Genomic DNA, 25113 nt, shown 5'->3' with positions numbered 1-25113 from the left:
TTTACGAAGGGAATGTTTTATAGCTACTAATTTTACTATGTCACATCTGTTAATGCCTTTACTTTGATTTAATTGCATCTACTTCTCTATTAAATATAAATCTCATTAGCCATAGTTTTAAGAGTGGCAATCTGCCTTTGGATCCTTGGGAGTTTCCTTCTGATGGCCCCACACTATAAGTTGGGAATAATCCAGAGGAGGTGCTGTGGGGCCTGGGATCCATGTGTGTCTCACCAGGATTCTTGTTAAGAAAACAATTTATAAGCCTTAGAGTGCTACATTACTCAAAGGATCTGTAGTCTCATCAGTATGGACATGGACCCAGTGATGCATATCCAAGCCAAATTTATGCCCATCTCCTGTGATTCTTATCTTCCTATAAATGTATATCACCTAACATGCTGAGTGCCTGAAAAATGTAGAGAATATAAGTTCCCACTGTAATTATAGTTTGTTAAGTATACAAAATTCATTTGGTATTGCAAAGCATCCCCATAAATCTTCTTTGCCAACAAGGGATTTTTAAAAATGATATATCAAAATGTATGTATTATGTAACATTTACTTGAAAGATTTAACAGACATAACTTGGTTAAATTGCCCTTTGACTGATGAAATGAAACAAGTAAAATAATCAGAGAGATTTATGCTAGCCCAGACCACTCTGGGCTATTATGGTGGAGCTCTAATTCAGAGTCCTTCTATAGGGAAGAGAGAGTCCTCCTGGATGGGGAGGTTATCCAGATGCTCATGTTTGTGAATGACATTGTGTTGATTGCATTGAGCCACAGAACATGGCAAATCCTTCTAAATGAGATCCATAATCACTGAAGTGAGTAAACCTTAAAGTATTATATTGGTATGAGGTATTATTATTGCTATGAGGAACCACTGAGCCTCTGTATTCAGCTTGGGTTAAAGGATGCTTTGAATACTCTCCAGGAACCCATTCTATACTCAGAGAAGCATTGAAAAAGTGTGGGATCTGGCATCTCATCCAGGCTGCCAATTTTTGGGCAGAGTTTTATTTTCTTTCAGGGATCAAAAATTGAAAAATATATGATTCATTTCTTATCATTCTAGATAAAATTGAAATTTGGTCTAAATATAACTCATTATTTGTTGAAGAATACCTGGAGCATCACACAAATGAGGGCATTTTATCCATGTAAGAGTGGAACTAATAATTTTTTAGGGGGGAAGCCAGATGTAAACATTTTATATACAAAAGAATAGAATGTGGTATTGTGGAATGAATACTGGTTTTGAGTTCAGAAGACCTGGGTTCTAGGCCTGTATTGATTGATTTGTGGTTTAAACTTCTTGGAACTCCATTTTCTTACCTGTAAATGGAGAGGGTTGGTCTTTGCACCTTCTTTGAGTGCTTACCATTCAATCATTTTCTGAAAAGGAATTTAAAAGAAGGTAGAGAAATGGTTCTGTTTGGAGTAGAGGAAGCCATGCAGAAATCCCCCCCACCCCATTCCAGCCCCAGTGGTTGGCAGCTGTAGATGAGGGGAAAGAAGATGGAGAGTCAAAGTGGGAAGGATATGGAAAAGGGGAAGAAGGGAAGGGAAAATTCACCTTCTACCAAACTTCAATCCCATTTTTCACTATTCCAAGAGCCCCTCAGTCTTCCTCATTGGTCTCAGGTGATAATTCTGACCCTTCTACTTTTTTCTTTTCTTAGATATTATTCCTAACACCCTTCCTCTTCATATAACCCTTGGCTCTGCTTTTCATTTCCTGTACCAGATTCTTGCCACAGGAATCTCTACCAGAAGCTTGTTTCTAGGAAAATACTTATTTCCCACTACCTGTTGATGAAGATTCAGGGATAAATTGAAAGATATCCTCCCCAGCCTCACTGCCAGTGCCTCAGCAGAGGGAGATATATTACTGACATACATCTTGAGGGAGTTGGGTGGTGGTTGACACTCAAATTGTGTAGAGAATGAAACACTTGAACTTGGAATCAGGAAGACCTGGGTTCAAATCCTTCATTAGACAAATACTTGTTATGTGACACTGGGCAAATCTCTCAGCTGTTCTGTGGCTTCTTCATTAGTAAAATGAAGAAGTTGGACACAGAGACCTCAAAGGCTCTTTCTGTTTCTAAAGCTATAATCTGTCCATCTCAAATTGGAACCTGAAATAGATTTTCCCATGAAAACATTGTTATCAGTAGTAGTTAAGTTTTATGGTACTGATAGTATACTGGAAAGGAGTCCTGGCTTCTAATCCTGCCTTTTATACTGACTAACTTCATTAGTCTTTGTAATGATTGAGGGGGTTGAACCAATAGATTCTGACTTTACTTCTAGCTCTAAATTTATGATTTTATATAGGTTATAGTTTTTTCATGTGCAAAATGAGGAGACTAGGATTTCAGGTACCCTTATTATTACAGAAATGTATGAGTCTGGTACTTTCTTTCCTAGTACATCATGGGTTAAATAGGTTTTTGTGGCCTGGCCTGAGGATTTAACCACCATTTATAACATTGTTTCTATGGGGAAACACATTCAGAGTTCCAAACAACTGACTTACAAACGAATTTTTGGAATATTACCAGTGTGTAAATGAAGGACTGCCTGTACGAGGGGATTAAGCACTTCTCATACCATATTGGCCATCAGAGGGTCTTCCAACATCTGGAGGACTTTTTCCAAAGTTAGAACAATTTCTATGGATAAAATGCTCTTCTGTTGCTACATTCGGTGAAATAAATGCATAAAAAAAGTAATGGGCTTTTACTATTAAATAACAGATTAAAGATTTCACACAGGTTTGTGTAAAAGCAACAGTATTTTAAGTATGTAAAGAATGAATAGAATCATATTTTTGAATTAATTCAATAATCACTGCAGTGCTCTTTCTTCTCCCCATTTAATTTCCTGAGCATTTAGAATTTTAGATCTCGGAGTTTTAAATTTAAGTTAATCATTTTTGTATGCATTTGTTCATATTGACATTGATTTTGAAAGTACCACTGTTTTGGAACAGTTTCAGAATTCCATTAGTTCCAGATGTCCTGTGTATTTGCTTATATATTTATATGATTGTTATGGTAACAAATCAAATACATAACATTTAAGAAGCTAGGGGTTTATATAGTGTAGAGGTGAGAGAAGGCCATACTTTTCATCATGTGTAGACAATGGAGACGAGTCATGTTCAGAATAACGCAACTGGGTGTTTTCCAAAGGACTCAGAAAATAATGAAAGTAGAAAGTATTAGCCCCTCCCATCAGACCAATGAACCAATTATTGTTTGTTCTAGTTACTTGTGTTAATATAATAAGGAAATGAAAATGTACCAGACTTTAATGCAGGAAGCCATGTAATCATATTCCAATTACTTAGCAGTAGGCAATTTATGCCATTGTTAGAGAAAACAGAAAATGTTTGGGGGAATTTAAATGAATTCAGAACACTCAGAAATCCCTTTTGAATCTATCACATTCATTTTGAATATATAGTCCCATTTTATATATGAGGAACCTGGTGTGCCTGCCTTCTGACAGCCCCTGAAACAATCCCCATTTTTTCAATGGCTCTTCATTCTGCATTCATACTTTTCATTGTATATGATATTAGTTCAGATGTTTCCATTGAATATCACAAGTGGCGTGAGTGAATGAATGACTCAAAAACCTGCGGGACCAACTGGATTATTTGAAACCACAGGCTACCTAAGCTTGGGTGCAACTTTTCTGAATTAAACTGAAACATGTTCCTTCATATCAATCATGAAAGCTGAGTTACAGTCTCTCCTGGCCTGAATAGCTCCCCTTTGATCCAAGGTTCTTTCCATAACAGATATGTTGTTTCCAATCTTTTGTGGTCTTCTTGGACCTGTAACACATTTGATAAGGTATGAAATTTCACACTTTAGAGGCAATACTGTGAGAAGTAAACCCACTAATCACAAAGGATATTAGCTATCATTTTCACATTCACTACCCAAATAACTAATTATAATTATGTTATTGTTCTTTTAATTATTCCCAAGATGCACAGACATATCTCAACATTGGTTGAATCACAAAACATTGTTTTCATAGGTTTTATTTAAAGAAGTAACTTAAAAGTTACTTAATATAACTTTTAAAATATCTTCTGTCTTAGAAATGATACTAAGTTCCAAGGCAGAATATTGGTGTGGGTTAGGCAATAGAAGTTAAGTTAAAGAAGAGGAAACTGAGGCAAACAGGGATAAGTGTCTTGTTCAAGGTCACACAGCAAGTTAAGTGTCTGAAGTAATGAAGATAAGCCTTCCTGACTCCAGATCTGGTGCTCTATCTACCATACCACCTGGAAGCCTGTTGTTATATTATTGTTCCATGAAAAATGATGACTTTCTATCCACTCCTTTATGCTCTCTGTCAGGCAACTGTAGTTTTAGTTGTATAAATATCCATCTATCTGTACCAGTAACCAGTGTTGGTCTGGTACACACAGCTAGGAAGTGTCTGAGGCCAGATTTGAGTCCAGGATCTCCTATTCTTCTTTCAGTATTACAAATCCTGAGATAACATATTTACTTCTATCATTTCTATCTCACCAATTCTTCCTTATGAATAATGTTATGAACTCACATTTCTGTAGTGGTCTTCCGCATGACCCTGTAGAAGTCACACCTAACTTATTAGTATCTCAGTCAGCTTTCTAAGAGTAGTGGTACAACCATCAGAGATGTACATTGGTAGGAGGAAGTTCCTTACTGAGTATAACCTGCACCAGTGAAATTGTAGCATGTCAGTGTAGTGCTTTAAGGCTTACAGAAAGGCTTGGCTCATCCCCTGTGTGGAAGTAGTACAAGTATTCTTATCCTCATTTTATGGATGAGGAAGCAACAGTCACACAGCTAGTAAATGTCAGTGCTGAGTTTCAAATCCAAGTTTAATGGTGGCAAATTTAACTCTCTTTCTAGTCACTTGATAGCTTTGGTGAATGCCTGTGGTGAAAAGAGATAGAATTTGGATGTTCTGGTCAATTTTCAAGCACTTCTCATGTGGGCTGGTGATCAGATGAAAGGGGGGAGTTAGGACTAGGTTCTCATTATATTTGCCTTTATTCCTTTCTAAAGCTTTTTTCAAGCCTCTGATCCATACTGACCAGGGGAATTTGGGCAAGTCACTTAACCTCACACTGCCACAGGGAACTAACTCCAAGAGGCACAATATATACAGAATAATTACGAGGTAACTTTTGAGGGAAGGCACATGCTGGGGGAAGAGAAGCAGGACAAATTGGATATAGAAGGTAGATTCAAAGGCAGGCAGGGTTTCTAAGGGGAAGGAATGGAGGAGCTCATTTTAGGCATGGAGAAGCAGCCTGTCCAGGGGCATGGAAGAAGGAGACATTGAAGGAATAGCTAGAAGTCCAGGGGAAGTGAAATATAATGTATAAAGAGGAGACTGGAAAAGTACATTGGGGTCAGGCAGTAAAAGTCTTTAAATGTAAGAAAAAGGAGTTTGCACTTGATCTTGGAGTTATTAGGTACCCAGTGGGAATTTGTTGGGGCATGGAGGGAGATGTGAGGCAGAGGTGAATGACATAGTTTGATCTATAATTTAGGTATATCAATTTGGCAGTAGTGTAGGTTGGGCTTCAGAGGGGAGATAAAGAGACCTATTAGAAGGCTGTTGCACTAGTCTAGGAGGGTCTAAACTATGATGTTGATTGCATGATTGAGAGAAAAGGGGATGGATATGAGAGACATTGTAGAGATAGAATTGGCAAGATTTGTCAATTCAGAAATAATAGTTAAGTATAGTATGTAGGTACATTCTCTATAATACTGATTCAATAAAAACCATGGCACAATAATACATTGTCCTTAAAACATTTTAATAGAGCTTTGGTGCTGCATTTGATTGCCCATTCTCAATATCCTATTTTTTCAATATTGTAGATGCTCCAGAGGAAAATTTGGTGGTTAGTGATTAAGAATGCCTTGTTATCTGTGTGTTGTATATGCATAAATGTTATTACAATGAGATTAGCATTTCCCCATGTAATATTCCTTACATAACTTTTTTTTAATGGATTTATAATTTCATTAGTTTAGGGAAATGTAATGAATAAACTCATTACTGTATGGATATTTTTGCAAATAAAGCCATAGTTGCTTGACAGACACTAGATAGATAACCATCATTTTTATGGAACTGTAATATAACAGCAGGCTTTTAGGTGGCACAGTAGATAGCATGCCAAGTCTGGAGTGAGGAAAACTTATATTCATGGGTTCAAACTGACCTCTGACACTTAATAGCTGTGTGACCTTGAGCAAGTTTCTTAACATTGTCTTAGTTTTCTCATCTGTAAAATGAGCTGGAGAAGAAAATGGCAAACCAGACCAGCATCTTTGCCAAGGAAATCCCAATTGGAGACATGAAGAGTGGGACACAACTGAAACAGCCTAACAACAATATAACAATACATTCATGTCCCAGCTTTTTTTTTTAATTTTTTTTTGTAAACCACTTCTTAATTGATTTGTTTCCAGTAGTATTTTGTTACTAGATGGGGAAGTTAAAGGTGAATTGACATATATCCAAAGAACAAAATCAGAGCACTATCTGGCACAAGGTGTTTTACTTAGTTGCACAGAAACAATTTGCTTCCTAGAGCATATTTAGTTATTTTGAATGCCATCTGTTACTATTTCTTAGCTATATGACTGCCCTTTATGTATCTAATGTGCAGTTTTAATCTTTGCCTCAGTCTTCTAATTTCTAAAATGGGACTAATAATAGCACCTGCCTCTCAAGGTTGTAATGAGTATAAAATGAGATAATATTTGTAAGATGCTCTAGAAACATATAACAGATAAGTTATTATTATTAATGATAATTTCATATTAAACTCTAAAAGACTAGCAAAAAATTAAGCAAATCCACACTTGGGGACATAAGAGAAATGACAAAATACATTTCTTTGTGTTTAAACTACTCCCAGCCTAGTGGGGTGAGGCCACTTGGCTAATTACAGAGTCCTTTCTTCTTGGAGAAACCTTAATTCTTTAATTCTTGAGAGTTGAAAAACCTGAACAAGTTACACTACTGCTGATTTTCTGGTTAGGCTTTTGCAAAACTCTTGCTGTCAAAGTTATCTTTATATATAATAATTCATGCTTTATTTTCACGTGTATCATATTTACCCATGTATGATTTTAGGTAGAATACAGTATTTGAAGTTAGGAAGACTTGAGATCTAGTCCTATCTCAGACACTTATTAGCTATATGTACCTGAGCAAGTCACTTAAGCCTCATCAATCTCAATTTCTTCATCCATAAGATGGAGATAATGATATGACCTCCCTCATAAGGTTTTTATGAGAATTAAATGAGATAATATATTAAAAGTGCTTAGCAAATCTATAATTATCATTATTATTACTAACTAAATATGAACATTTAAATATCTCTCTAGATTGCCTCCCTCATTTCCTTAGATTCCCTGATGTTTTAATTTGGTTCCATTCCCCCAACATTTCTCCTGCAGTCTTTGCTTACTTTCCCCATTGTCCTTTCTTCCTCTTTGTTGAAGAAAACTCTTCTTTTCATTTAGCATATCTTTTCACCCAGAAACAAAATGAAGTTGTAGGAATCACTTTTTAAATTAAATAACTGTAAATATTATGAACTAGAAATTGAAGACTATTCATTTGTGTAACAGTTAATAAACTAAAATATTCCTCCAGATTTCCCTGGAACTTAATTCTGCCTAAAAGCCCACTTTTGCTAAAAGGCCCATCTTGTTAGATTTGATATTAATAGGAGTGAACAACAACTGTAATGTAGATCATTCATATATTTGGCAAGATATAAACACTGAGAATAAGTAAACTCTGAATTTCCCACAGTGATATCAGTTTTGACACTATAGAAAATACAGATTACAGCAAAGTATTTGCCAATTTGCTATGAGTGAACTTTTGTACTTTGTTCCCTTTCCCCCCCTAGAGTTCTCCAAATCAGTGCTATCAGTGGAATGTGGTATGAATAGATCTAGTTTAGATGGAAGGGATAGTCAGGCCCTGTCTTGACTGAAGCAAGCAGTCAACTATGTTTTTATAACAAGCTAGTAGTTCTGATTCATTTGTTTGCCACTCCATGGAAGCAGTAGTGGAAGTTCCTCTGAAGAAAATCTCCTCTCTGATGCCAAGATTTAGATATATTGTGGGTTTGTGGCATGTGCACTGATCTCAAGTTTCAGTAGAAATCAGCCACACATGTCTTCAGTAAGAATTCTAATAGAAACTTTTATTTGTAAATATCTGAAGATGATCTCATTAAATTTGATTAGTCACAAAGAGGAAGGAAAATGAAAGACATTCACTGAAGTCAGTCTGAAAAAACCCTAAAATTTACAGTGCATTTTATAATTTATTTGATCCAAAAGATTAACAGTGTTTTTGGTTTACTTCATAACTTATCAGTTTAATTAGCTTGTAGTTCTAGAGGCAGCATGGAATATGGCATATTAACTTGATTTCTCAGTGCTCTAAGGGAACTTAGACTATAAATTGCCTTCAAAATGTAGACCAACATAGTTAGAGGGAGTTTCCTCCCCTGGGAATTATCTGTACCAATGAAATCACAGGTCCAGTCTCTATCCCTTTACCTTATAGTTATAGAATCACAAAGTTCCAAAGGTAGCAAAGATTTCAGGGGGCATCTAGTCCAATTCCATGCCCCCCAAAGAATCTGTATTACCACTGCAACCTACCCAACAAGCGGTTGCCTAGTCTTCACTCAGAGACCTCTAGTACAGGAGGGCAGGTGACTCTACCTTCTCCCAAAGCAGAACATAACACTTTGGGGTAGCTTTAATTGTCAGGAGATTTTTTTTCCTTACATCACTTCTAAATTTAGCCTCTTTGTAGGTTGGTCAATTCTTCTTTCTGGGGTCAAGCAGATCAAGTCTAATTTTTCTTCCATGTGACAGCCTTACAGGTATTGGAAGATAGCTGTCATGGTCTAAAAAGAGTCCCTTTCTGGACTACTGTAGTATCAGAACTTAAAGAAAAATATCATCCATTTTTATCATCAACCAAATTTTATATGTACAGCTTTGATTCACTGAGCTTAGATAATAAAAATAAAATATTCAGATATACATTTTTACATAAAAGATTTGTGACTTACTCAGGGTACAAAATTCTTATGTCTAATTAAATTTTATCTTTTTCAATTACACGTAGAAATAATTTTTGACAATTGTCTTCCAAAATTTTGTGATTCAGTTTCTCTCCCTCCCCAACCTCCACAAGATGGTAAACAATCTGATGTAAATTATACCCATGCTTTCATGCAGTACATATTTCCATATTCTCCATGTCATGATTGAAGGCACATATCACATATACACTAAAAAATTCATGAAGGAAATACAGTGAAGGATGGTGTGCTTTAATCCACACTAAGATTCCAACAATTATTTCTTTGCTTGTGGATAATGTTTTTCAATCAGGAGACCTCTGGGGTTATCTTGGAACTTTGTTTTGCTGATAATAGTTTAGTCCTTCATGGTTGATCATTGTTCAATATTTCTGTTACTGTAATACACTGTTCTCCTGGTACTGCTCACTTTACTTTGCATCAGTTTTTATAAGCCTTTCCAGGTTTTTCTGAACTCATATTGTTCATCATTTCTTATGACACAATAGTTTTCTGTTACAACCATATATCACAGGTTGTTCATTCATTCCCCAATTGATGGACAACCCCCAAGTTTCCAATTCTTTGCCACTACAAAAAAAACCTGCTAAAATATCTTTGTATAAGTAGGTCCTTTCCCCCTATCTCTGATCTCTTTGAGATACAGACCCAGTAGTGGGATTGCTGGGTCAAAGGATATTCATAGTTTTATGGCCATTTGGGCATGGTTTGGAAAATTCTTGGTGAGGGAATTCTCTCAAGACAATCCCTTCTTTGACTTAATATACTCTTAGAAAGTTGACTAGGCATGATTTGCCCAGGCTTACCCAGCCAGTTAGAAGCAGAGAATGATTTGAACCAAGACTATCTTACTCCAGGTTCAAAATTGACCACTATGCAACATGGTCTCTAGTTTTATTTTTATTGTAGTATATTTCTACTTTCACTAGAGTCATTTTGGAATAGTGAAACAGCACCATACTGGGAACTGAGAAAATGACCTCTGCCACTGACTATAAGCAATCAATCAATCAATAAACCTTTATTGAATACCTACTCTATGTATTCTGTTGTTTAATTCAGTATTGTCCAATTCTTCATGACTCTATTTGGAATTTTCTTGGCAAAGATATTAGAACAGTTTGCCATTTCCTTTTCCAGCTCATTTTACAGAGGAGGAACTAAGGCTCATGGGAATAAGTGACTTGCACAGACCGACATGGCTTTTAAGTATTTAAGGCTAGATTTGAACTGAGGATTTCCTGAATTCAGGTCCAGTGCTCTATCCACTATGCCACCTAGTTGCTCCTCAAATAAAGGAGGGATTTTCAGTCATGTCCAACTCTTTATGACCCCATTTGGCGTTTTCTTGGCAAAGATATATGAGTGATTTGCCATTTCCTTTATAAATTTACTTTGCCAATGAGGGAACTAAGACAAATGGGGTTAAGTTACTTCTCCAGGGTCACACAGCTTGTGTCTGAGGTTGGATTTGAACTCAGGTATTCTTGACTCCAGATCATTCCACTGAACCAGCTAGCAGCTCCTAATATATGCTAATACAAAAAATGAAACAATCCTTACTTGATATTACGTTCTAACAAAGGAGACAATGAAGATATAAATAAGTATATACAGAATAAACATAAGGAGGATAAATACTAAGTAGTTAAATTGAAAGTAATTTGAGAATAAGAGGACTAGTAATATGTATCTGGTGGGGGGAGGAGGATTGAGGAGAGGTGAGCAGGAAAGGCATCATATAGAAGACTGTATTTGAAAGGGATTTTTTGAGGCAGAAGTGAGGATAGAATACAACCTTGGCCAGTTGATTTCTCTCTGGGTATTATTTCTCCATCTGTAAAATATGGACATTGAACTAGATGATCTTTAGAATTTTCCCAGTTCTAAAAATGCTGAGTTCATGAATCTGATCCCTTCTGTAGCCCAGTCAGCACTTCATGTGGACACTGATGTTCATAATATAGTAAAGAGGATACTCTTTATTGGCATATAGTTTTAAAATGATAAACATTTCTGTGGTGGCCAGCCAGAGCTTTGCATTTACTTTTTTTAAATGGAATTTAGGTTTGGGGACTGAATAATTTTTCAGTGTTCTTTTAAAATTTATGTGCTGCTTGAAGACTATGCTGGCTTGAGACAATTTCCCATTTAATAATATTGCAATAAACTACATTACTCTTCTCCACTTAATCCCATTTTTGGATCCTAGAAACAGCTTTCATAGTTGGTGGCTTAGAAGGGAAAAAATGGATCAAATCAAATAGTTATGTAATATTTTTGTCTCGCTTTTTAATAGTTAATGCTCCTACAAGTCGACAGTAGCATTTCTTGAACGTGGCACTTCTCACAAACCATTTTTTAAAAGAAATAATAGGTTTGAGCCAACTTGTTCTTTGAAGTGGAACTTCCAGACCATTTAAAAGAAAGACATTCTCTGCACTTGTATTGTCTTAACAGTAAATATATCACCCAAGCCGAATCTCCTATTTTTGCAAAGGTGGTTTAAAAAGATGTTTTTGGAGCAAAATGAAAGCCAATAACGCCTCATAGGAATTAGAGTGAAGGAAAAAATTATGTCAGGTAAGTGATTATTCGGAAATGAGACATTCTCCCACATTGGATAAAATTGCTTACTGTTTTCTTCATCATGGAAAAGAATAAAATGTGGTAACAATTTTCTGTATTTGAATTGCTGCCACACATAATTGGGTACAACAGAGCTAAAGCCTTGATTTTGGTGAAATGCTTAGTCTGTGTGTTGGATTAAAACATGTACAACAAATCATTCCACTGCTAAAATTTTTCATGCTACATACATTTAAAATTTAAATATTGCTTTTAACTTATGGACTAGGAATGGTTAAAATGGAAGAACTAAACTGGCATCAAAAGAGTTATATATCTGAAGATCAAAATATGATCCTTGCCATTTTAAAAATGTTCATCTTTAATAATAAAAATAATAACAACAGCCAACATTTATATAGCACTTACTATATGCTGGTAACTATGCTAAGCACTTTATAATTATTATATCATTTAATATTTACAACAACCCTGGGAGGTCGAGAGGTTAAGTGATTTATGAGGGCAATTAGTGGTATTTCAGAGCTTCAGTAATTCTGCAGTTCATATCTGTGGAAATAATAGTTTCTCCATTAGTGAAAGTTATCAGCTCTAAAACAATTTAGATATCTTATACAACAGGCTAAAGGTAGGAAATTAGGACAGAGGACACTTTGAATGTTTTCTTTTTAACTCTTTGTCCTTTAAAAAGTGCTGTTTAGACCCTAGCTAGCAGTTAGATAGATGATAAATTTATTATCGTGCATAAAGAGAGCCTTTTAAAGAACTGTATAAAATTAAAAATAAATTTAATAAACATTGTGCCATGCAACAAGACAGTGTTTACAGCACTGGAATGAATGAGTGAATGAAAAAATCAGTCATTAAGTGCTTATGATTTCTAAAGCATTGTCCTAAATTCTGGGAATGCAAATGCATGTGAAGATAGTCCCTGTTCCCAGCAAGCCTACCATTCCAAAACAGAAATATAAGAGAAATCCAATTATTTTTAAAAGTAAAGAAAATAAGGGGATGACTTCCAAGTTAACTAAAACTTGAAAGAGATAATGGACTTGGAATATTTGATGATAATAACATTTCTAAATTATAAATGATGAATTTCTTGAGTTGTTTTTTAAATGGTTTTAAAAATTATACATGCCAGGGATCATGCTAATTGCTGGGAATACCAAGAAAGGCAAAAAAAGTAATCCCTGGTTTTGAGGAGTTCACGCTCTGATGAGAGAAGCAATGTGTAAACAACTGTGTATGAACATGAAGGATGAAGCAGGGAGTCTTCTCAGAGGGAAGGCATGAAGAATGAGGAGGATGAAGAAGACTGTCTTCCTTTCTGTAACTTCTTGTAAATTCTATCTCAGAAAGATATGCATGTTGATTTGATTTTTTTGCATCATTTAATTTGAGTTTTTGTTCTTTCCATTTACATTGTCATCATTATGTATATTCTTTAAGTTACTCTAGATATTTCATTCTACATCAGTTCATATAAATCTTCCCATGACTCTTTGATTTTAACATGATTGTCATTTCCAGGCCAGTAATAGCCCATTTGCATGTGTGTACTGCAAAAAAAAAAATCATAATCCAGTTGATATTAATATACTTTATTTACAGTTCTCTGATAGCACAGAAATCAGGCTCAAGAATTTTTAAAATGGAGTAAAACTTGGTTGGAAAGAATATAGCCAACTAGTAGGGCTCTGTAACTCTACCAAATGTTGGCATAATTCATTAGAATAGGAGTCCTTAACATGGTTGGTTTCAAAGCCTGAGTCTATTAGCCATAGTTTGGTAATTATTAAAGACATAACACTAGAAAGATAATAACAACAATAGGCATATAATTCTTTTAAGGTCCCTCCCAGTTCAATAGCTAGTGTCTTAAGATCCTATTATTTTTCTCATAGATGGTTGGTACAATTAAGCTGAGATGCCAAGATGTTATCTTGGCTGATACCCCATTTTGTGTGGGGACCCTCTTGCTCCTGACAGTTCAAATGCTGGTGATATGATAGCTGCAGTTTCTGGTCATTGTCTTCTTTCCACTTTTTGTTTTTTCAAGTCTTCAGCTGTATATTACCAGCTTTCTTGTAATAAAAGGGACAGAACTTGACCAGAAAAGGTCAGGAACCACCAGTTTAGAGATTAGAAACAGCATTTGTAAATTTGTAGAAGCCATGGAATCTTTTTGCTTCAAGTTTCCCCTTTTGGAAAAGTGCATAGAATTCCTCTTTTGAAAAGGATTTTAATAATAACAGCTGGCATCTCTATAGGGCTTTTTAAAGTTTGCAGAGCACTTTATAGAGATTATCCCCTTTTTTCTTCATAAGGATCATAACCCTATAAGGTAGACCTATAAGTATTACTACCTTAATTTTACAGAGGAGGGAATAGAGGCTCAGAGAGGTTAGGTCCCTTGTCAGTGGTCACATAGCTAATAGACATCAGAGATAGGAGTCAAACCCAGATTTTCCCTTCTCCAAATCCAATACTGTAATCCAATTTACCAGGCAGCTCTTACCAGAAGGAAAAAAAAACACATGTTAATGTCTGACAATCCAGCTAGTCTGTAAAAAAAGACATTTAGTGATCTTCTCTGTCATGGATAAATTGATATCTCATTCTTTTGCTTGTAATTTTTGTGAAAAGAAGGATTTAAAATAATTGGAGACTAGTGCCCCAAATTATATCCTTGTGTCTTCCCTGCAGTTTTGTGGTTCTTTGAGTTCAGGAAATGGGCAAGTGACAAGACTTCATGTACCACATGCTCTCCTTTCTCTTTAAGCAGCACAGTTCCTTCAGGGCAAGGGCTAATTAGAAATGAAAGTGGAGTAATACTGGAGGCCACAGTACTGCTCTACGTTGGGAGGTCACATACTCAGCTGGGAACCAGAGGCTGCAGAGAAGCACATTGCTTAGATATGAAGCCTTGAGGGCAAACTTAATAAGACTGGTGTTTGGTAGGTGAGCTTAGCCACTATGCTAGAACATTTGTCTTTTAGTTGGGAAGCTGTGAGTGCAGAATTTCTCACAAATCAAACTACAGCAGGAACATTTAACCAGATTGAGCAAAGCCTATGATTTTGAGGGAAGTTAGATATTTTGCCCATGTTCTTAGGGATATTATAGTATCATTTTAAATTTTAGAATAAGCATTGTTGTCCTGGTAATGATTAACATTGAGGCCAAGACTATAAAAGGTAGCAGGGTAAAGTACAAAGAGTGCTAAAGTTGGAGGGGGCATCAGATCTTATAACACCTCTTAGATATGGGACTCTGGGCAAGTCCCTTAAACCTTTTAGTTTCTTTACCTATAAAATTGAGAAAATAAATACCACCTACATTATGAGATTGTTATGAGGACCAATTGAGAGAATTCAAGAAAAGGGCTTTGAAAATCTTAAAGCATTCTATAAATGCTATTTGATTTAAAACCAGCATCAAATTAGACACAATACTTGTCTAGCAGAGTGACAATCTGGAAAAATACTATGTAAATATAATTTGGTGCTATTTAAGGGCCATGGGAATGCTTGTGAATAATTAGGCTTATTAGTAAGGAATTTGAAATGTGGATAAATTCTTCTGTGGTTGCAGAGCAGAATTAACTGGCAGCAATTCTGGCTGCCTAAATAAAGTGGGTCATAAACCACATGGATCCAAATTTGTTTGAAAAGTGAAATCTACAGTAATAAAGTACTTCCCAGAAGTTTTGTTTTAAGATCCAGATACCTATCATTTACCTCACCTAAGGGACCCAAATTTTCCCCTATAGTTGACATTAAGAGATGGAGTGAGAAAAAAAATGTCGGAGGGTTACCTGAGGTTGGAGATTATCAGGATTTGACATCAGTAGGTCAAGAAATTATTTGATGTTGGTATGTATGTGTGTCTAAATATATATATATATATATATATATATATATATATATGTATATATATATATATATATATAATTGATTGGTTTCCTTTAGAAAGGAGGGTGTAATATAAATGAAGTATAGTTAAAAACATTTATTAAGCATTTACTAAGTGCCAGACACTGTACTAAGCACTGGAAGGCATTTTCTACCCTCAAAGAACTTATATTTTAAGTTGGGGAGGGGAAAAAAGAAAGCTGAAAAAGGAAGTTGAAAAATAGGAGTTGGGGGGAGGAGAGACCATGCCTGCGGGGGAATGATGAAGAGGGAAATCTGGTAAGTCAGGATCAGAGCCCAGAAAGGAAATGAAGGAGCATATTTCCATTTGATTAAATATATTTCCTTTGATTATCAGATATTTCAAGGCAGTCTTTGAAAATACTGAGCGATCAATACACAGATTTTTCACTGGCATCCTCAGCACAGATAAAATAACAATGTCACACTGAGTTGTGAAAATCTTAGCTTGCATCTAATATCAACATTTTTCTCTTTCAGGTTTTAAGGTCATTCTGTACTAGCAATATTAGGTAAAAACAAAGTAAAACGTTATCAAAGAGAAGATTATAATCAAGCCTTAAATAATTAAGCTTAAAGCAATTTTAAAGGAAAGACAGTGTACATGAAAATCTGTTTTGTTAAAACTTTATCCATGTCAGTAAATTATTAGAAAGGAGAGAAGCTTGGAAAACCTTTTTTTTTTTTACTTCTTATGAAGCTTTTAAAATGGGAAGATATTTTGGCGATTCTCCTTTTCACAGATGTTGAGACCTGAAAAAGAATTGTCAGATTATGTTTTATTCTTGATGGACAAAATAGCTTTTAGATATCAAAGCATCTCTCTCCAGATCTTGTTGCCTGATTCATATTATATAGCATTTGTGATCCTGCCTTGCTTCATTTGTTTTTTCTTAACTTTCAGGTATCCATCAGAAAGTCTATATATAATGTTCCTATAGTTGATACTTAAATATTTCAGATATATAATTTCCTCCACGAGGATACATTTTATCTGTGAATACACATCCCAACTCCCTCAAAACCTTTGTATAATAATTTTATGAGTTGATACTCTCCCTCCCTCCACCTGGTAGCCCACTGGTTGGTCCTGTACTTGATTACCTTACAACATGGTAAGACACACCATGTAGAACATAGGCCACCCTCAATTAGCAAGAATTGATGATAGAGGGGGCAGCTAGATGGCTCAGTGGCTTGATAGTTAGACACAGGAGGTCCTAGGTTCCAATTTGGCCTCAGATACTTCCTAGCTATGTGACCCTGGGCAAGTCACTTAACCCCCATTGCCTAACCCTTACTGCTCTTCTGCCTTAGAACCAATACACTGTATTGATTCTGAGATAGAAGGTAAGGGTTTAAAAAAAAAGAATCAAGGGTAGAATTTTAGAGAGGGCTTATACTTAATATTCTAAAGAATTTAACTAAAGAAACATATAATGCTTGATAAAATATATTCAAAAGCCTGATGTTAGTATTTCAGTGAACTATTGTATAACATAATTCTTCAGTGGTAAGATTTCTTTATTGACTGTACCCAGTGAAATCTACATTTTATTTTTACCATACTTTGAGCACACAGTAGTTGTTTCTTTTATACTTTTGGTTATTCTTTAATATCTACCAGAGGGGATGTTTGACTGAATTTGAGCAAATTTAGTGTACTATTAAGATAAAAAAGTACCATAAACTAAATCTCTAATTTAGTCTGTTATCTCAAAGCAAAGTGATAACCAATAAAAGTTTGCAAATAGTACAATTTGTATTAAATTTTAATGATTTTTTTTGCTTTGGAGGTTATATAAACATCTCAAGAACCCCCCCCCATCATTCTTCTGCCACATTCAGCAAAATAAGGTAGCATTAACATGAAATAAAAACCATCCACTGAGACCTACAACTCACAGAGTTACTGATAACCTTTTAGAAATCTGTTAGCTTTTTTTCAAAATCTGATTTTTTATAGTGGTAATAAATAGAAGGAACAAGCAGTATCAATAGAAAAAATATTCCTATTTTTAAGTAAATAATTCAGTATTAGATTCTTTAAGCCTAGTCATCAATAATACATTGCAATGAATAATTGTCTCTATTCAGGGACCTTGTTTTATGGAATAGATGCATTCCAGCAAAACTGTCTGAAAAAACTATTAAGGTCCTTTTCATTCCCATTCTTACTTAACCAGTCATGTGTTTTTGCCAAAACAAACAAACAAACAAAATCCTCTCAGTATGCTGACTTGAAGACTTTTTTTTTTTTGCTTAGAAATTTAACTCAACAAACATTTTATTAAGTACTTGTATGCAGAGCACTATTCTAGGCTAACAAGCTAAAGGGTCATTTACTGCCTAGTTTTAAATGGCCAGAAATAGAAAAACCATTGTTAGCACAGGGGTCATCCCCAAACTGATTATGGACCACACATGGTCCATGGATTGTAGTTTGCTGATCCCTGATTTAGGCAATGGGATTAAGTTTAACCTAATGCTGTTTAGTCTTATAGGGAAAAAAGGGAAAGGAATAATACAGAAGCTGTCACTATGAGATCCTGGCACTTTTGGCATAGTGATTCTTTTGTCCTACATGGCACTTTACTTTTCCAATCATTAGGCTTCTTTCATCAATAACCATGCATCTGTATGTACCCTGAACTGAAGAGTTCTCTCATGCCTAGGGATTACAACTATAAATTTAAAACTTCCAGTAATTTGTCTTCCTTTTCTTTTTGCCTTGGTATTTATATTTTATGGATCTAGACTGCCATGCCATGCTCTGACTGGAGTCACCAGGGCATAGTCAGTCAATTAGTCCATAAGCAACAATTAATTACTAAGTGCTTTCTGTTGTTGTGCAGTTGTTCCAATTGTGTCTGACTCTTGGTGACCCTATTTGGAGTTTTCTTGGCAAAGATTCTGGAGTGGCTTGCCATTGGTTTTTCCAGCTCATTTTATAAATGAGAAAACTGAAGCAATCAGGGTAAAGTGACTTGAATTCAGGTCTTCTTGATTCCAGGCTTGGTGCTCTATCCACTGCCCCACCTAGCTGTTCACACTAATATGCCCAGAACTGACCATGCTAAATGTGAAATACTCATAAAGTAAAATAAAGGTAAAAACATTGGAAGTCACATATTAGTAGCAGAAACTACATGCAAGCAACTGTATATGTATAAGACACAAAAGATATCAAACTTTACTGAGACTCTTGAGACACATCATATATTCAGTATGACTGAAACTTGAAGCTGCCCTAAATTTTTCAGTTTTGGGATAAACATAAACTTATTAATAATAGCTATGTATGGTTTTAATTGTATGGTTGTCCTAAAATCCAGATTTTGAAAATCTTTTGGAGGAATTTTAGAAGAGACTCACCAGAGCCTTGAATTGGGAAGGCAAATTTTTTTTGAAGAGGGTAACATGGAGATGCCTGTGGAAACCACATGCTGCATCAAGAGATCCAGAATGAACTGAACTGAAGGGGGTCAAACACATTTATTCTAAATGTAAATTCTTATGCCAAAGGGGAATGCCCCCTTATTGGCTTTTTTGTCAATATGTCTGTTAATTATTGTTTTTGTTTTCTTTCTTTTTTATTTCCCTCTTGTTCCCAGATTGCTGTAATTTCCCCTTAGAAAGGGCAGTGGGAGAATCCTTAGAGATATATGTTGGTTATTTGAAATGATTCATTGGGAAGACTAGGCATGTTAATCTCCTGAGACCCTCAGTTAAGGAGATTTCCACAGGCTCGTCTCCCAATAGAATCATGAGGGTGGGTGGGTGGGGGATTGTGAGAAGGGAATTTGTGTTTAGATTTGATCAATCATAGATTTAGACTTTCATATTTTTTTAATTTGGGTCAATCAGCAGCCAAGAAATTGATCCCACAAGCATTGCCCCCATGGGTGGTGCCAGGCTAATTGAGGAATTGTGATTGGTTCCTGGGGGGTGATGTAGGAGAGCATGTGGGTGAAGGGAATGACATATAAGGAAGCAGTGAGGGTTGGGGGGGGAGAGTTGTTTCTGAGTCTGAGATTCAGAGGCAAACTCTGAGTTGTTAGACTTTAGGTTGATAGGCTAATTCTTTACCTCCTTTCTATATTTCCCTCTCTTATTATCTTTATCTTACTATAATAAAGCTATTAGAACTATTAACAGTCTTGTGACTTAAGGGTTAATTTCTATAAATGGCAACCACAAAATTTTTTACTCTTATAATTTAGTCAAACCCATCCTAACCATTATAGCTAAGATGTATTAAATACTTTTAAATTTATAGTGTTTTATATATGTACATATATATATATCATAGTTGCTAATTCCTCATTTTATCAGGGTTTCTTTTAGTTTAAAGTCCTATATAATCATGTCTATGTAAGAGATATATATTCATGGAAAATTATTATTGAAAACATTTTAATTGTGGCAGAGAATCTTCTTTTATTTATTTTTTTTGTTTTTTTTTGTGAATTTTTTTGTGAAACGAATAATCACATACTAACTTACAAATTAATATCTGGGAACAAGAAGATTAAAGAATAGGGGGTCAGGAAAAGAGTTTACCATGTTAAGTATAAGCAAGAGATTTGGGGGCCAAGAAATCAGCAAGGTGAGAAGGCATAATCAGATCCGATAAACTAAGCCAGGAAAGAATTGAGGAATTCAGAAGGTCACATAGCTTGATTTACAGTTCTAGCAAGCAGATCTTTATCTTAATGCCCCTCTCTCACATCTGCTACCATGCCTCTTGTTGGCTAGCATCCCCATCTAGCATCCCTCAGGATTTTGTTCAGTGCAACTATATCTGACTGGGTCATAGGGTCTATTGTGCACCATTCCCTTCCTATGCCTCCCTTGCAACTGAATTTTTCCCAGATCTGATAATGAAAATTTACATTTATACTAAGACAAGTTTATGTTAAGCTAAGTTTTAGATTATTCATAAGAAAACCCTTCAAAGTACAGACTGAGATAATGGTGAATATATATGTAGGAATATGTGTATGTATCATAACATGCTTAGAGAGAAGTAGCTAGATTAAAACATTAAGGGTACTGGTGTTAAATATCCCTTGCAGTATCCAATGGACTTTTTGAGCAATTATGTTTCAAAACAGACTAAGATGTGCAGGTGCAGGTTATAAATCATTTTTTCTTGTCATTTTTTAAAGTGTAAGGATTGTTTTACCATAAAAAATATTATGGACTATAATTGTCTTTGTACTTTCTTGCCAAAAGATGATGAGGAATATTATTACATTTTATTAACATAGGAACACTTAATTCAAGTAAATTGACATTGTTCAATAGAGTTGATTATGTTAGATAGTGGTAATATTAGTAATTTGTTTACAAATACTATTCTGGGAATTTGAAATCCCTTTGCAGACTCATAGCCTTTCCCCTCAAATGGCACATGGTAGGACCTGGGTGGGTTGATGGGGGAGTGGTTTACAATGAGGATTAAGAACTATTATATTCTATAGGAAAGAAATGGTCACTAAAATGACATGGGATTGTAAATGTCTGTTTTTTAAAAATCTTTTGTGGGCTGTTGGGAAATTTTCTGATTAGCCTGGTGGCAGTCCTTTTGACAGCCCTGCCAGGCATGTTCACTCTCAAGATCCACTATAACTTGAGCCCATTATCCTCATCATTAACCAAGGTAATGTGGACAAAGAGAAAATTTTTGGGATAAGTGTGTAGAATAGAATGAAATGGTGAGAGACATAAACTAAAGAGACCAATGAGGGATCTTTTAAGATAATCTTGGTGAGATTAGAAAAGGGCCTGAATTAAAGTAGTTGTTATAGGAGGAAACAAAAGGAATCAGATGCCAATGATGGTATAAAGGAAGGAATGGCACGATTTGGCAACCACTTAGAGGCATAGGGTGAGAGAGAATGACGAGTTAAGGATAGCTCTAAGGTTATGATCCTCAGAGATGGAAAGAATGGAGATGTCTTTGTCAGAAATGGGGAAATTTGGAATTTCAAATCTCAAAGAAGAATACTCATTACAATATAACCAAGAATAGATTATCCAGCGTTTAAAAAAACAAACAAACCCGTCAATGAGGGTTTTTTGTCCTCTTGATGTCCCTCATTCCACTTTTGAATAATTCTAATTATTAAAATGTTTTTTTTTCTGACATAAAATCTAAAACGACTTCTTTGCAACTTCTACCTATTGTTCCTGGTTCCATCCTTTGGGGTCAAATAGAACAAAATTAACTGCTATTCTATGCTCTTTGGATACTTAAAGACATATAAATTCCCACCCTTAATTTTCTCTTTTCCAAGATAAACACCCTGTATTCCTCCTCAGATGGTATGAGCTGAAGGCCTTTACCTTTCTTTCATGGTTACCCTCCAACTTGACTCTGTCTTTCCTATCCTATGATGCCCAGAACCAAACATGGTACTCCAGATGTATTCTGACTAGAAAAGAGAACAACAATATTCTTCCTTGTTCTTGGGACTGGAACTTCTTATAGAAATTGAGGATGCAATTGGTTTTTCTTTTGTAGATGAATTGCTTTAGCCAATTTCCAGAACTGTCAGGCCATCTCTCTTTTTGTTAACCTTACGGGAGTTCTGTTGCCCACAGGCTGGCATGATTTCAACTCTTTCTTCTTGGCATTCTTAATACATATATTTTGGGGTAGGGTAGTATGAGATTTTGCTTCTAGAAATTCCTGACCTTGGTTTGTAGCAAACATGATAAGATTGCTCCTTTGTTCAGAGGCTGCTCAGGAAAGAAGCACTATGACCTCCTGCATATGAGTATCAGGAAATTATCTGGTTTAACTGGCCTAAATCCTTCCCAGTCCATTTACATTAACTTCCTTATTCTATAGGCTTTGAAGATGAACAGCTGGTCATTGCTATCTTATAGTAACTCTTTGAATTGACCTTGTTCCTATTCATATAGGTATTTGGCCTTTCCAGCCCTCATGGAGTTTCCCCCCTTTTTTTCCTTTCAGATTACAGAACAGGCCCATGTTTCACACTGGTCAGCAACCAGATGTGCCAGGGACAGCTCAGTGGGATCGTCTGTACAAAGACCCTTTGCTGTGCTACAGTAGGAAGAGCTTGGGGACATCCCTGTGAGATGTGCCCAGCCCAGCCTCATCCTTGTCGCCGAGGCTTTATCCCAAACATTAGAACCGGAGCTTGTCAAGGTAAGTCCAGAACCAATTTCTCCCTTAGAGCCTGTCAAAATTATTAAAGGATTAATCTGAATTGAGTTCTCTCGCTTTGGGTCATGACTTTCCAATATATGTGAAAAGTATGGATGGGGGTATGGGGCATGTTGGTTGCATTAATAATACTTCTTTATTTTGCTGAATTCATGATGTTCAAAATAAGTACATTGGTAAGTTGGTCATGTAGGAGCAGCCAAAATCTTAATGGATTTTTCCCTCCTAGTAGTTCCTTCTTTTGATCTGACAAAAGTGCTTTAGTATACCTCTGACTCCAGGGACAGTGTGACTTTATATTTAGAGGAATGCTGGGTATCAACACAAAGCAAGATCTGTAAACATGGTATTTGTTTTTCTTAACCTTTTTTTTAATTGGTTAAATTTGTAGGTGTCCCCTTGTCTCTTTGGTTATACTTATCTGACCTAAAAGAAATTAGACTCAGTGCCACTTAAAATGTCCCGGTAATGCAGTTTATACAATTAAGAAATAAATTTGTATTTGTTACAGAATATTAAATCTCCCCAGATGTTGCTTTCTTCTGAGCATGCTTCTCCATCGAAGCCCTTGCACTGCTTTTGGCTTTTATTCCTGGTCTTCCAGCTGTACAGATTCTTTTATTGTCTGGATGTCTGGCAGGAAACAGGAGAAAGTTAACAGGGGCAACTATGTACTAAACCAATGGAGACTGAAAACTCCCAGGATTCTATCTTTATAAAGTGGAGGAGGGGGGAAGGGAGCACAAGTTTCTTTAGACATCTTCACTGCACTCAAACAAGTTGCAGTATTTTTTTGTAAATTTAGACTGTACCCACACAAGGTGAATATTATATATACTTCCAGTAATAACTTTTTTTGTGTGTTTGGTTTCGATTTTTTAGATAGTGTGCAACAAAATAGAACTTGGCCTTAAACATATTTCCGTGGGTGTCCCCATTTCACTGGCCAAATAGTATTCTTGGTGCACACCCATGTGCTCTGTTTGCTCTTGGCTAGCATCTGCTACACTGTGGATTAGCTTTTTTCTTTGTACCCCAACATGCAGAGGCGTAGGTTTAGGGGAGGCCAAGAGCAGTTGTGGGGCTGCTCAGTCCCCTGAGGTTTTCCAAGTGATCATTGTAGGACTTTAAAAAGCACATATTATTTGACAAGTGTCAGTAAAGTGGATTTTTCAGTGCTGATCTGCCTAGTAAAGAGCAATCTCAAGAGGTTAGAGTGTGACCCATCTGAGCAGATTGAGGAGACGGAGGATGAAAAAGGGAAGAGGGGGCTAATAAGGAATTTTGCTATTCATTTCACACCTCCTACTGTTTCCTCTAACTGCCTTTGCCACCTGTTGGCTTCTTCCACTTCCTCTCAGAAACATACGTTCTGACTCCACTCTTAAGTGTCCAGGATGAAAATCAGTTTATGGGGAATGAAAAAAGGCTGTGGAATTGAGAGAGTTATGTTTCTGCTTAAAAATAATACAAGACTCTGGGGACTGGGTGATCATTCTCTGTATCTTCTTTGCCAGATGGAGAACCTGGTTAATCAATCAACAAGCATTTATTAAGTGTTTACATATTTCAGTGATTCTGCCATTCTTTCTCTTTTTTTAAGGGCAGATGTGATCATTTTATCAGATTTAGGCCAGCTCTCCCTTCCTGAGATATACAAATCCTGAGGTCTAATTTGCAGGTGCCATGGGCACCACCCTCCTATTACTCTAGGGTCCCCAGAAAATGGAAACAAATAAAATTCTATGAAAAGATGAGCTAAGGACTTTGCCACTTTATAGTCAGTTGATGTCAAGCTCAGTTCTCCAACGTACAGGTTAGAGAACGGGCATAGGGTACATGTTGCCTCAGCTAGATAGTAAATTACTTAGGGGCAAGGACTATTTTCTTTTATCTTGGTATGTCCAATGCCCAGCCTAGTACTGCCCAGCACATAGTAGGCACTTAATAAATGTGTAGTGATTCCTTAATTGATGCAAGCCCCTAAAGGGAGGATTGGCTATTCTATTGAATTTATACAAGGTTGAGTAATTGCCTTAGGTAAATGGAGAAATTCTGCTCATATTACCTGACAATATAAAGTAGGGGACAAGTATGCTGATATGCAACGGGTAAGTTTCTTGCTATGTATTATTTTACATCTCTCTCATAAATATATGGACAAATATTTATTCTCTGAGCTGATTTGCT

The 25113-nt window shown here is 35.9% G+C and overlaps 1 protein-coding gene across 4 annotated transcripts in view; it reads left to right on the top strand.

Annotated features, from left to right (window-relative positions):
• Positions 1 to 25113, top strand: part of FBN1 (fibrillin 1) — a 319830-nt gene that overhangs the window by 125339 nt on the left and 169378 nt on the right. For all 4 annotated transcript variants that reach the window (XM_056810161.1, XM_056810160.1, XM_056810162.1 and 1 more), the window contains exon 7: positions 22708 to 22905. In XM_056810161.1, coding sequence (XP_056666139.1) covers positions 22708 to 22905 — 198 coding nt within the window. The remainder of the gene's footprint in view (positions 1 to 22707; positions 22906 to 25113) is intronic.

The sequence above is a fragment of the Monodelphis domestica genome, chromosome 1 (genome assembly GCF_027887165.1).
Source record: "Monodelphis domestica isolate mMonDom1 chromosome 1, mMonDom1.pri, whole genome shotgun sequence".
NCBI classification, from domain to species: domain Eukaryota; kingdom Metazoa; phylum Chordata; class Mammalia; order Didelphimorphia; family Didelphidae; genus Monodelphis; species Monodelphis domestica.
This window is presented reverse-complemented; position numbering and strand designations above follow the sequence as displayed.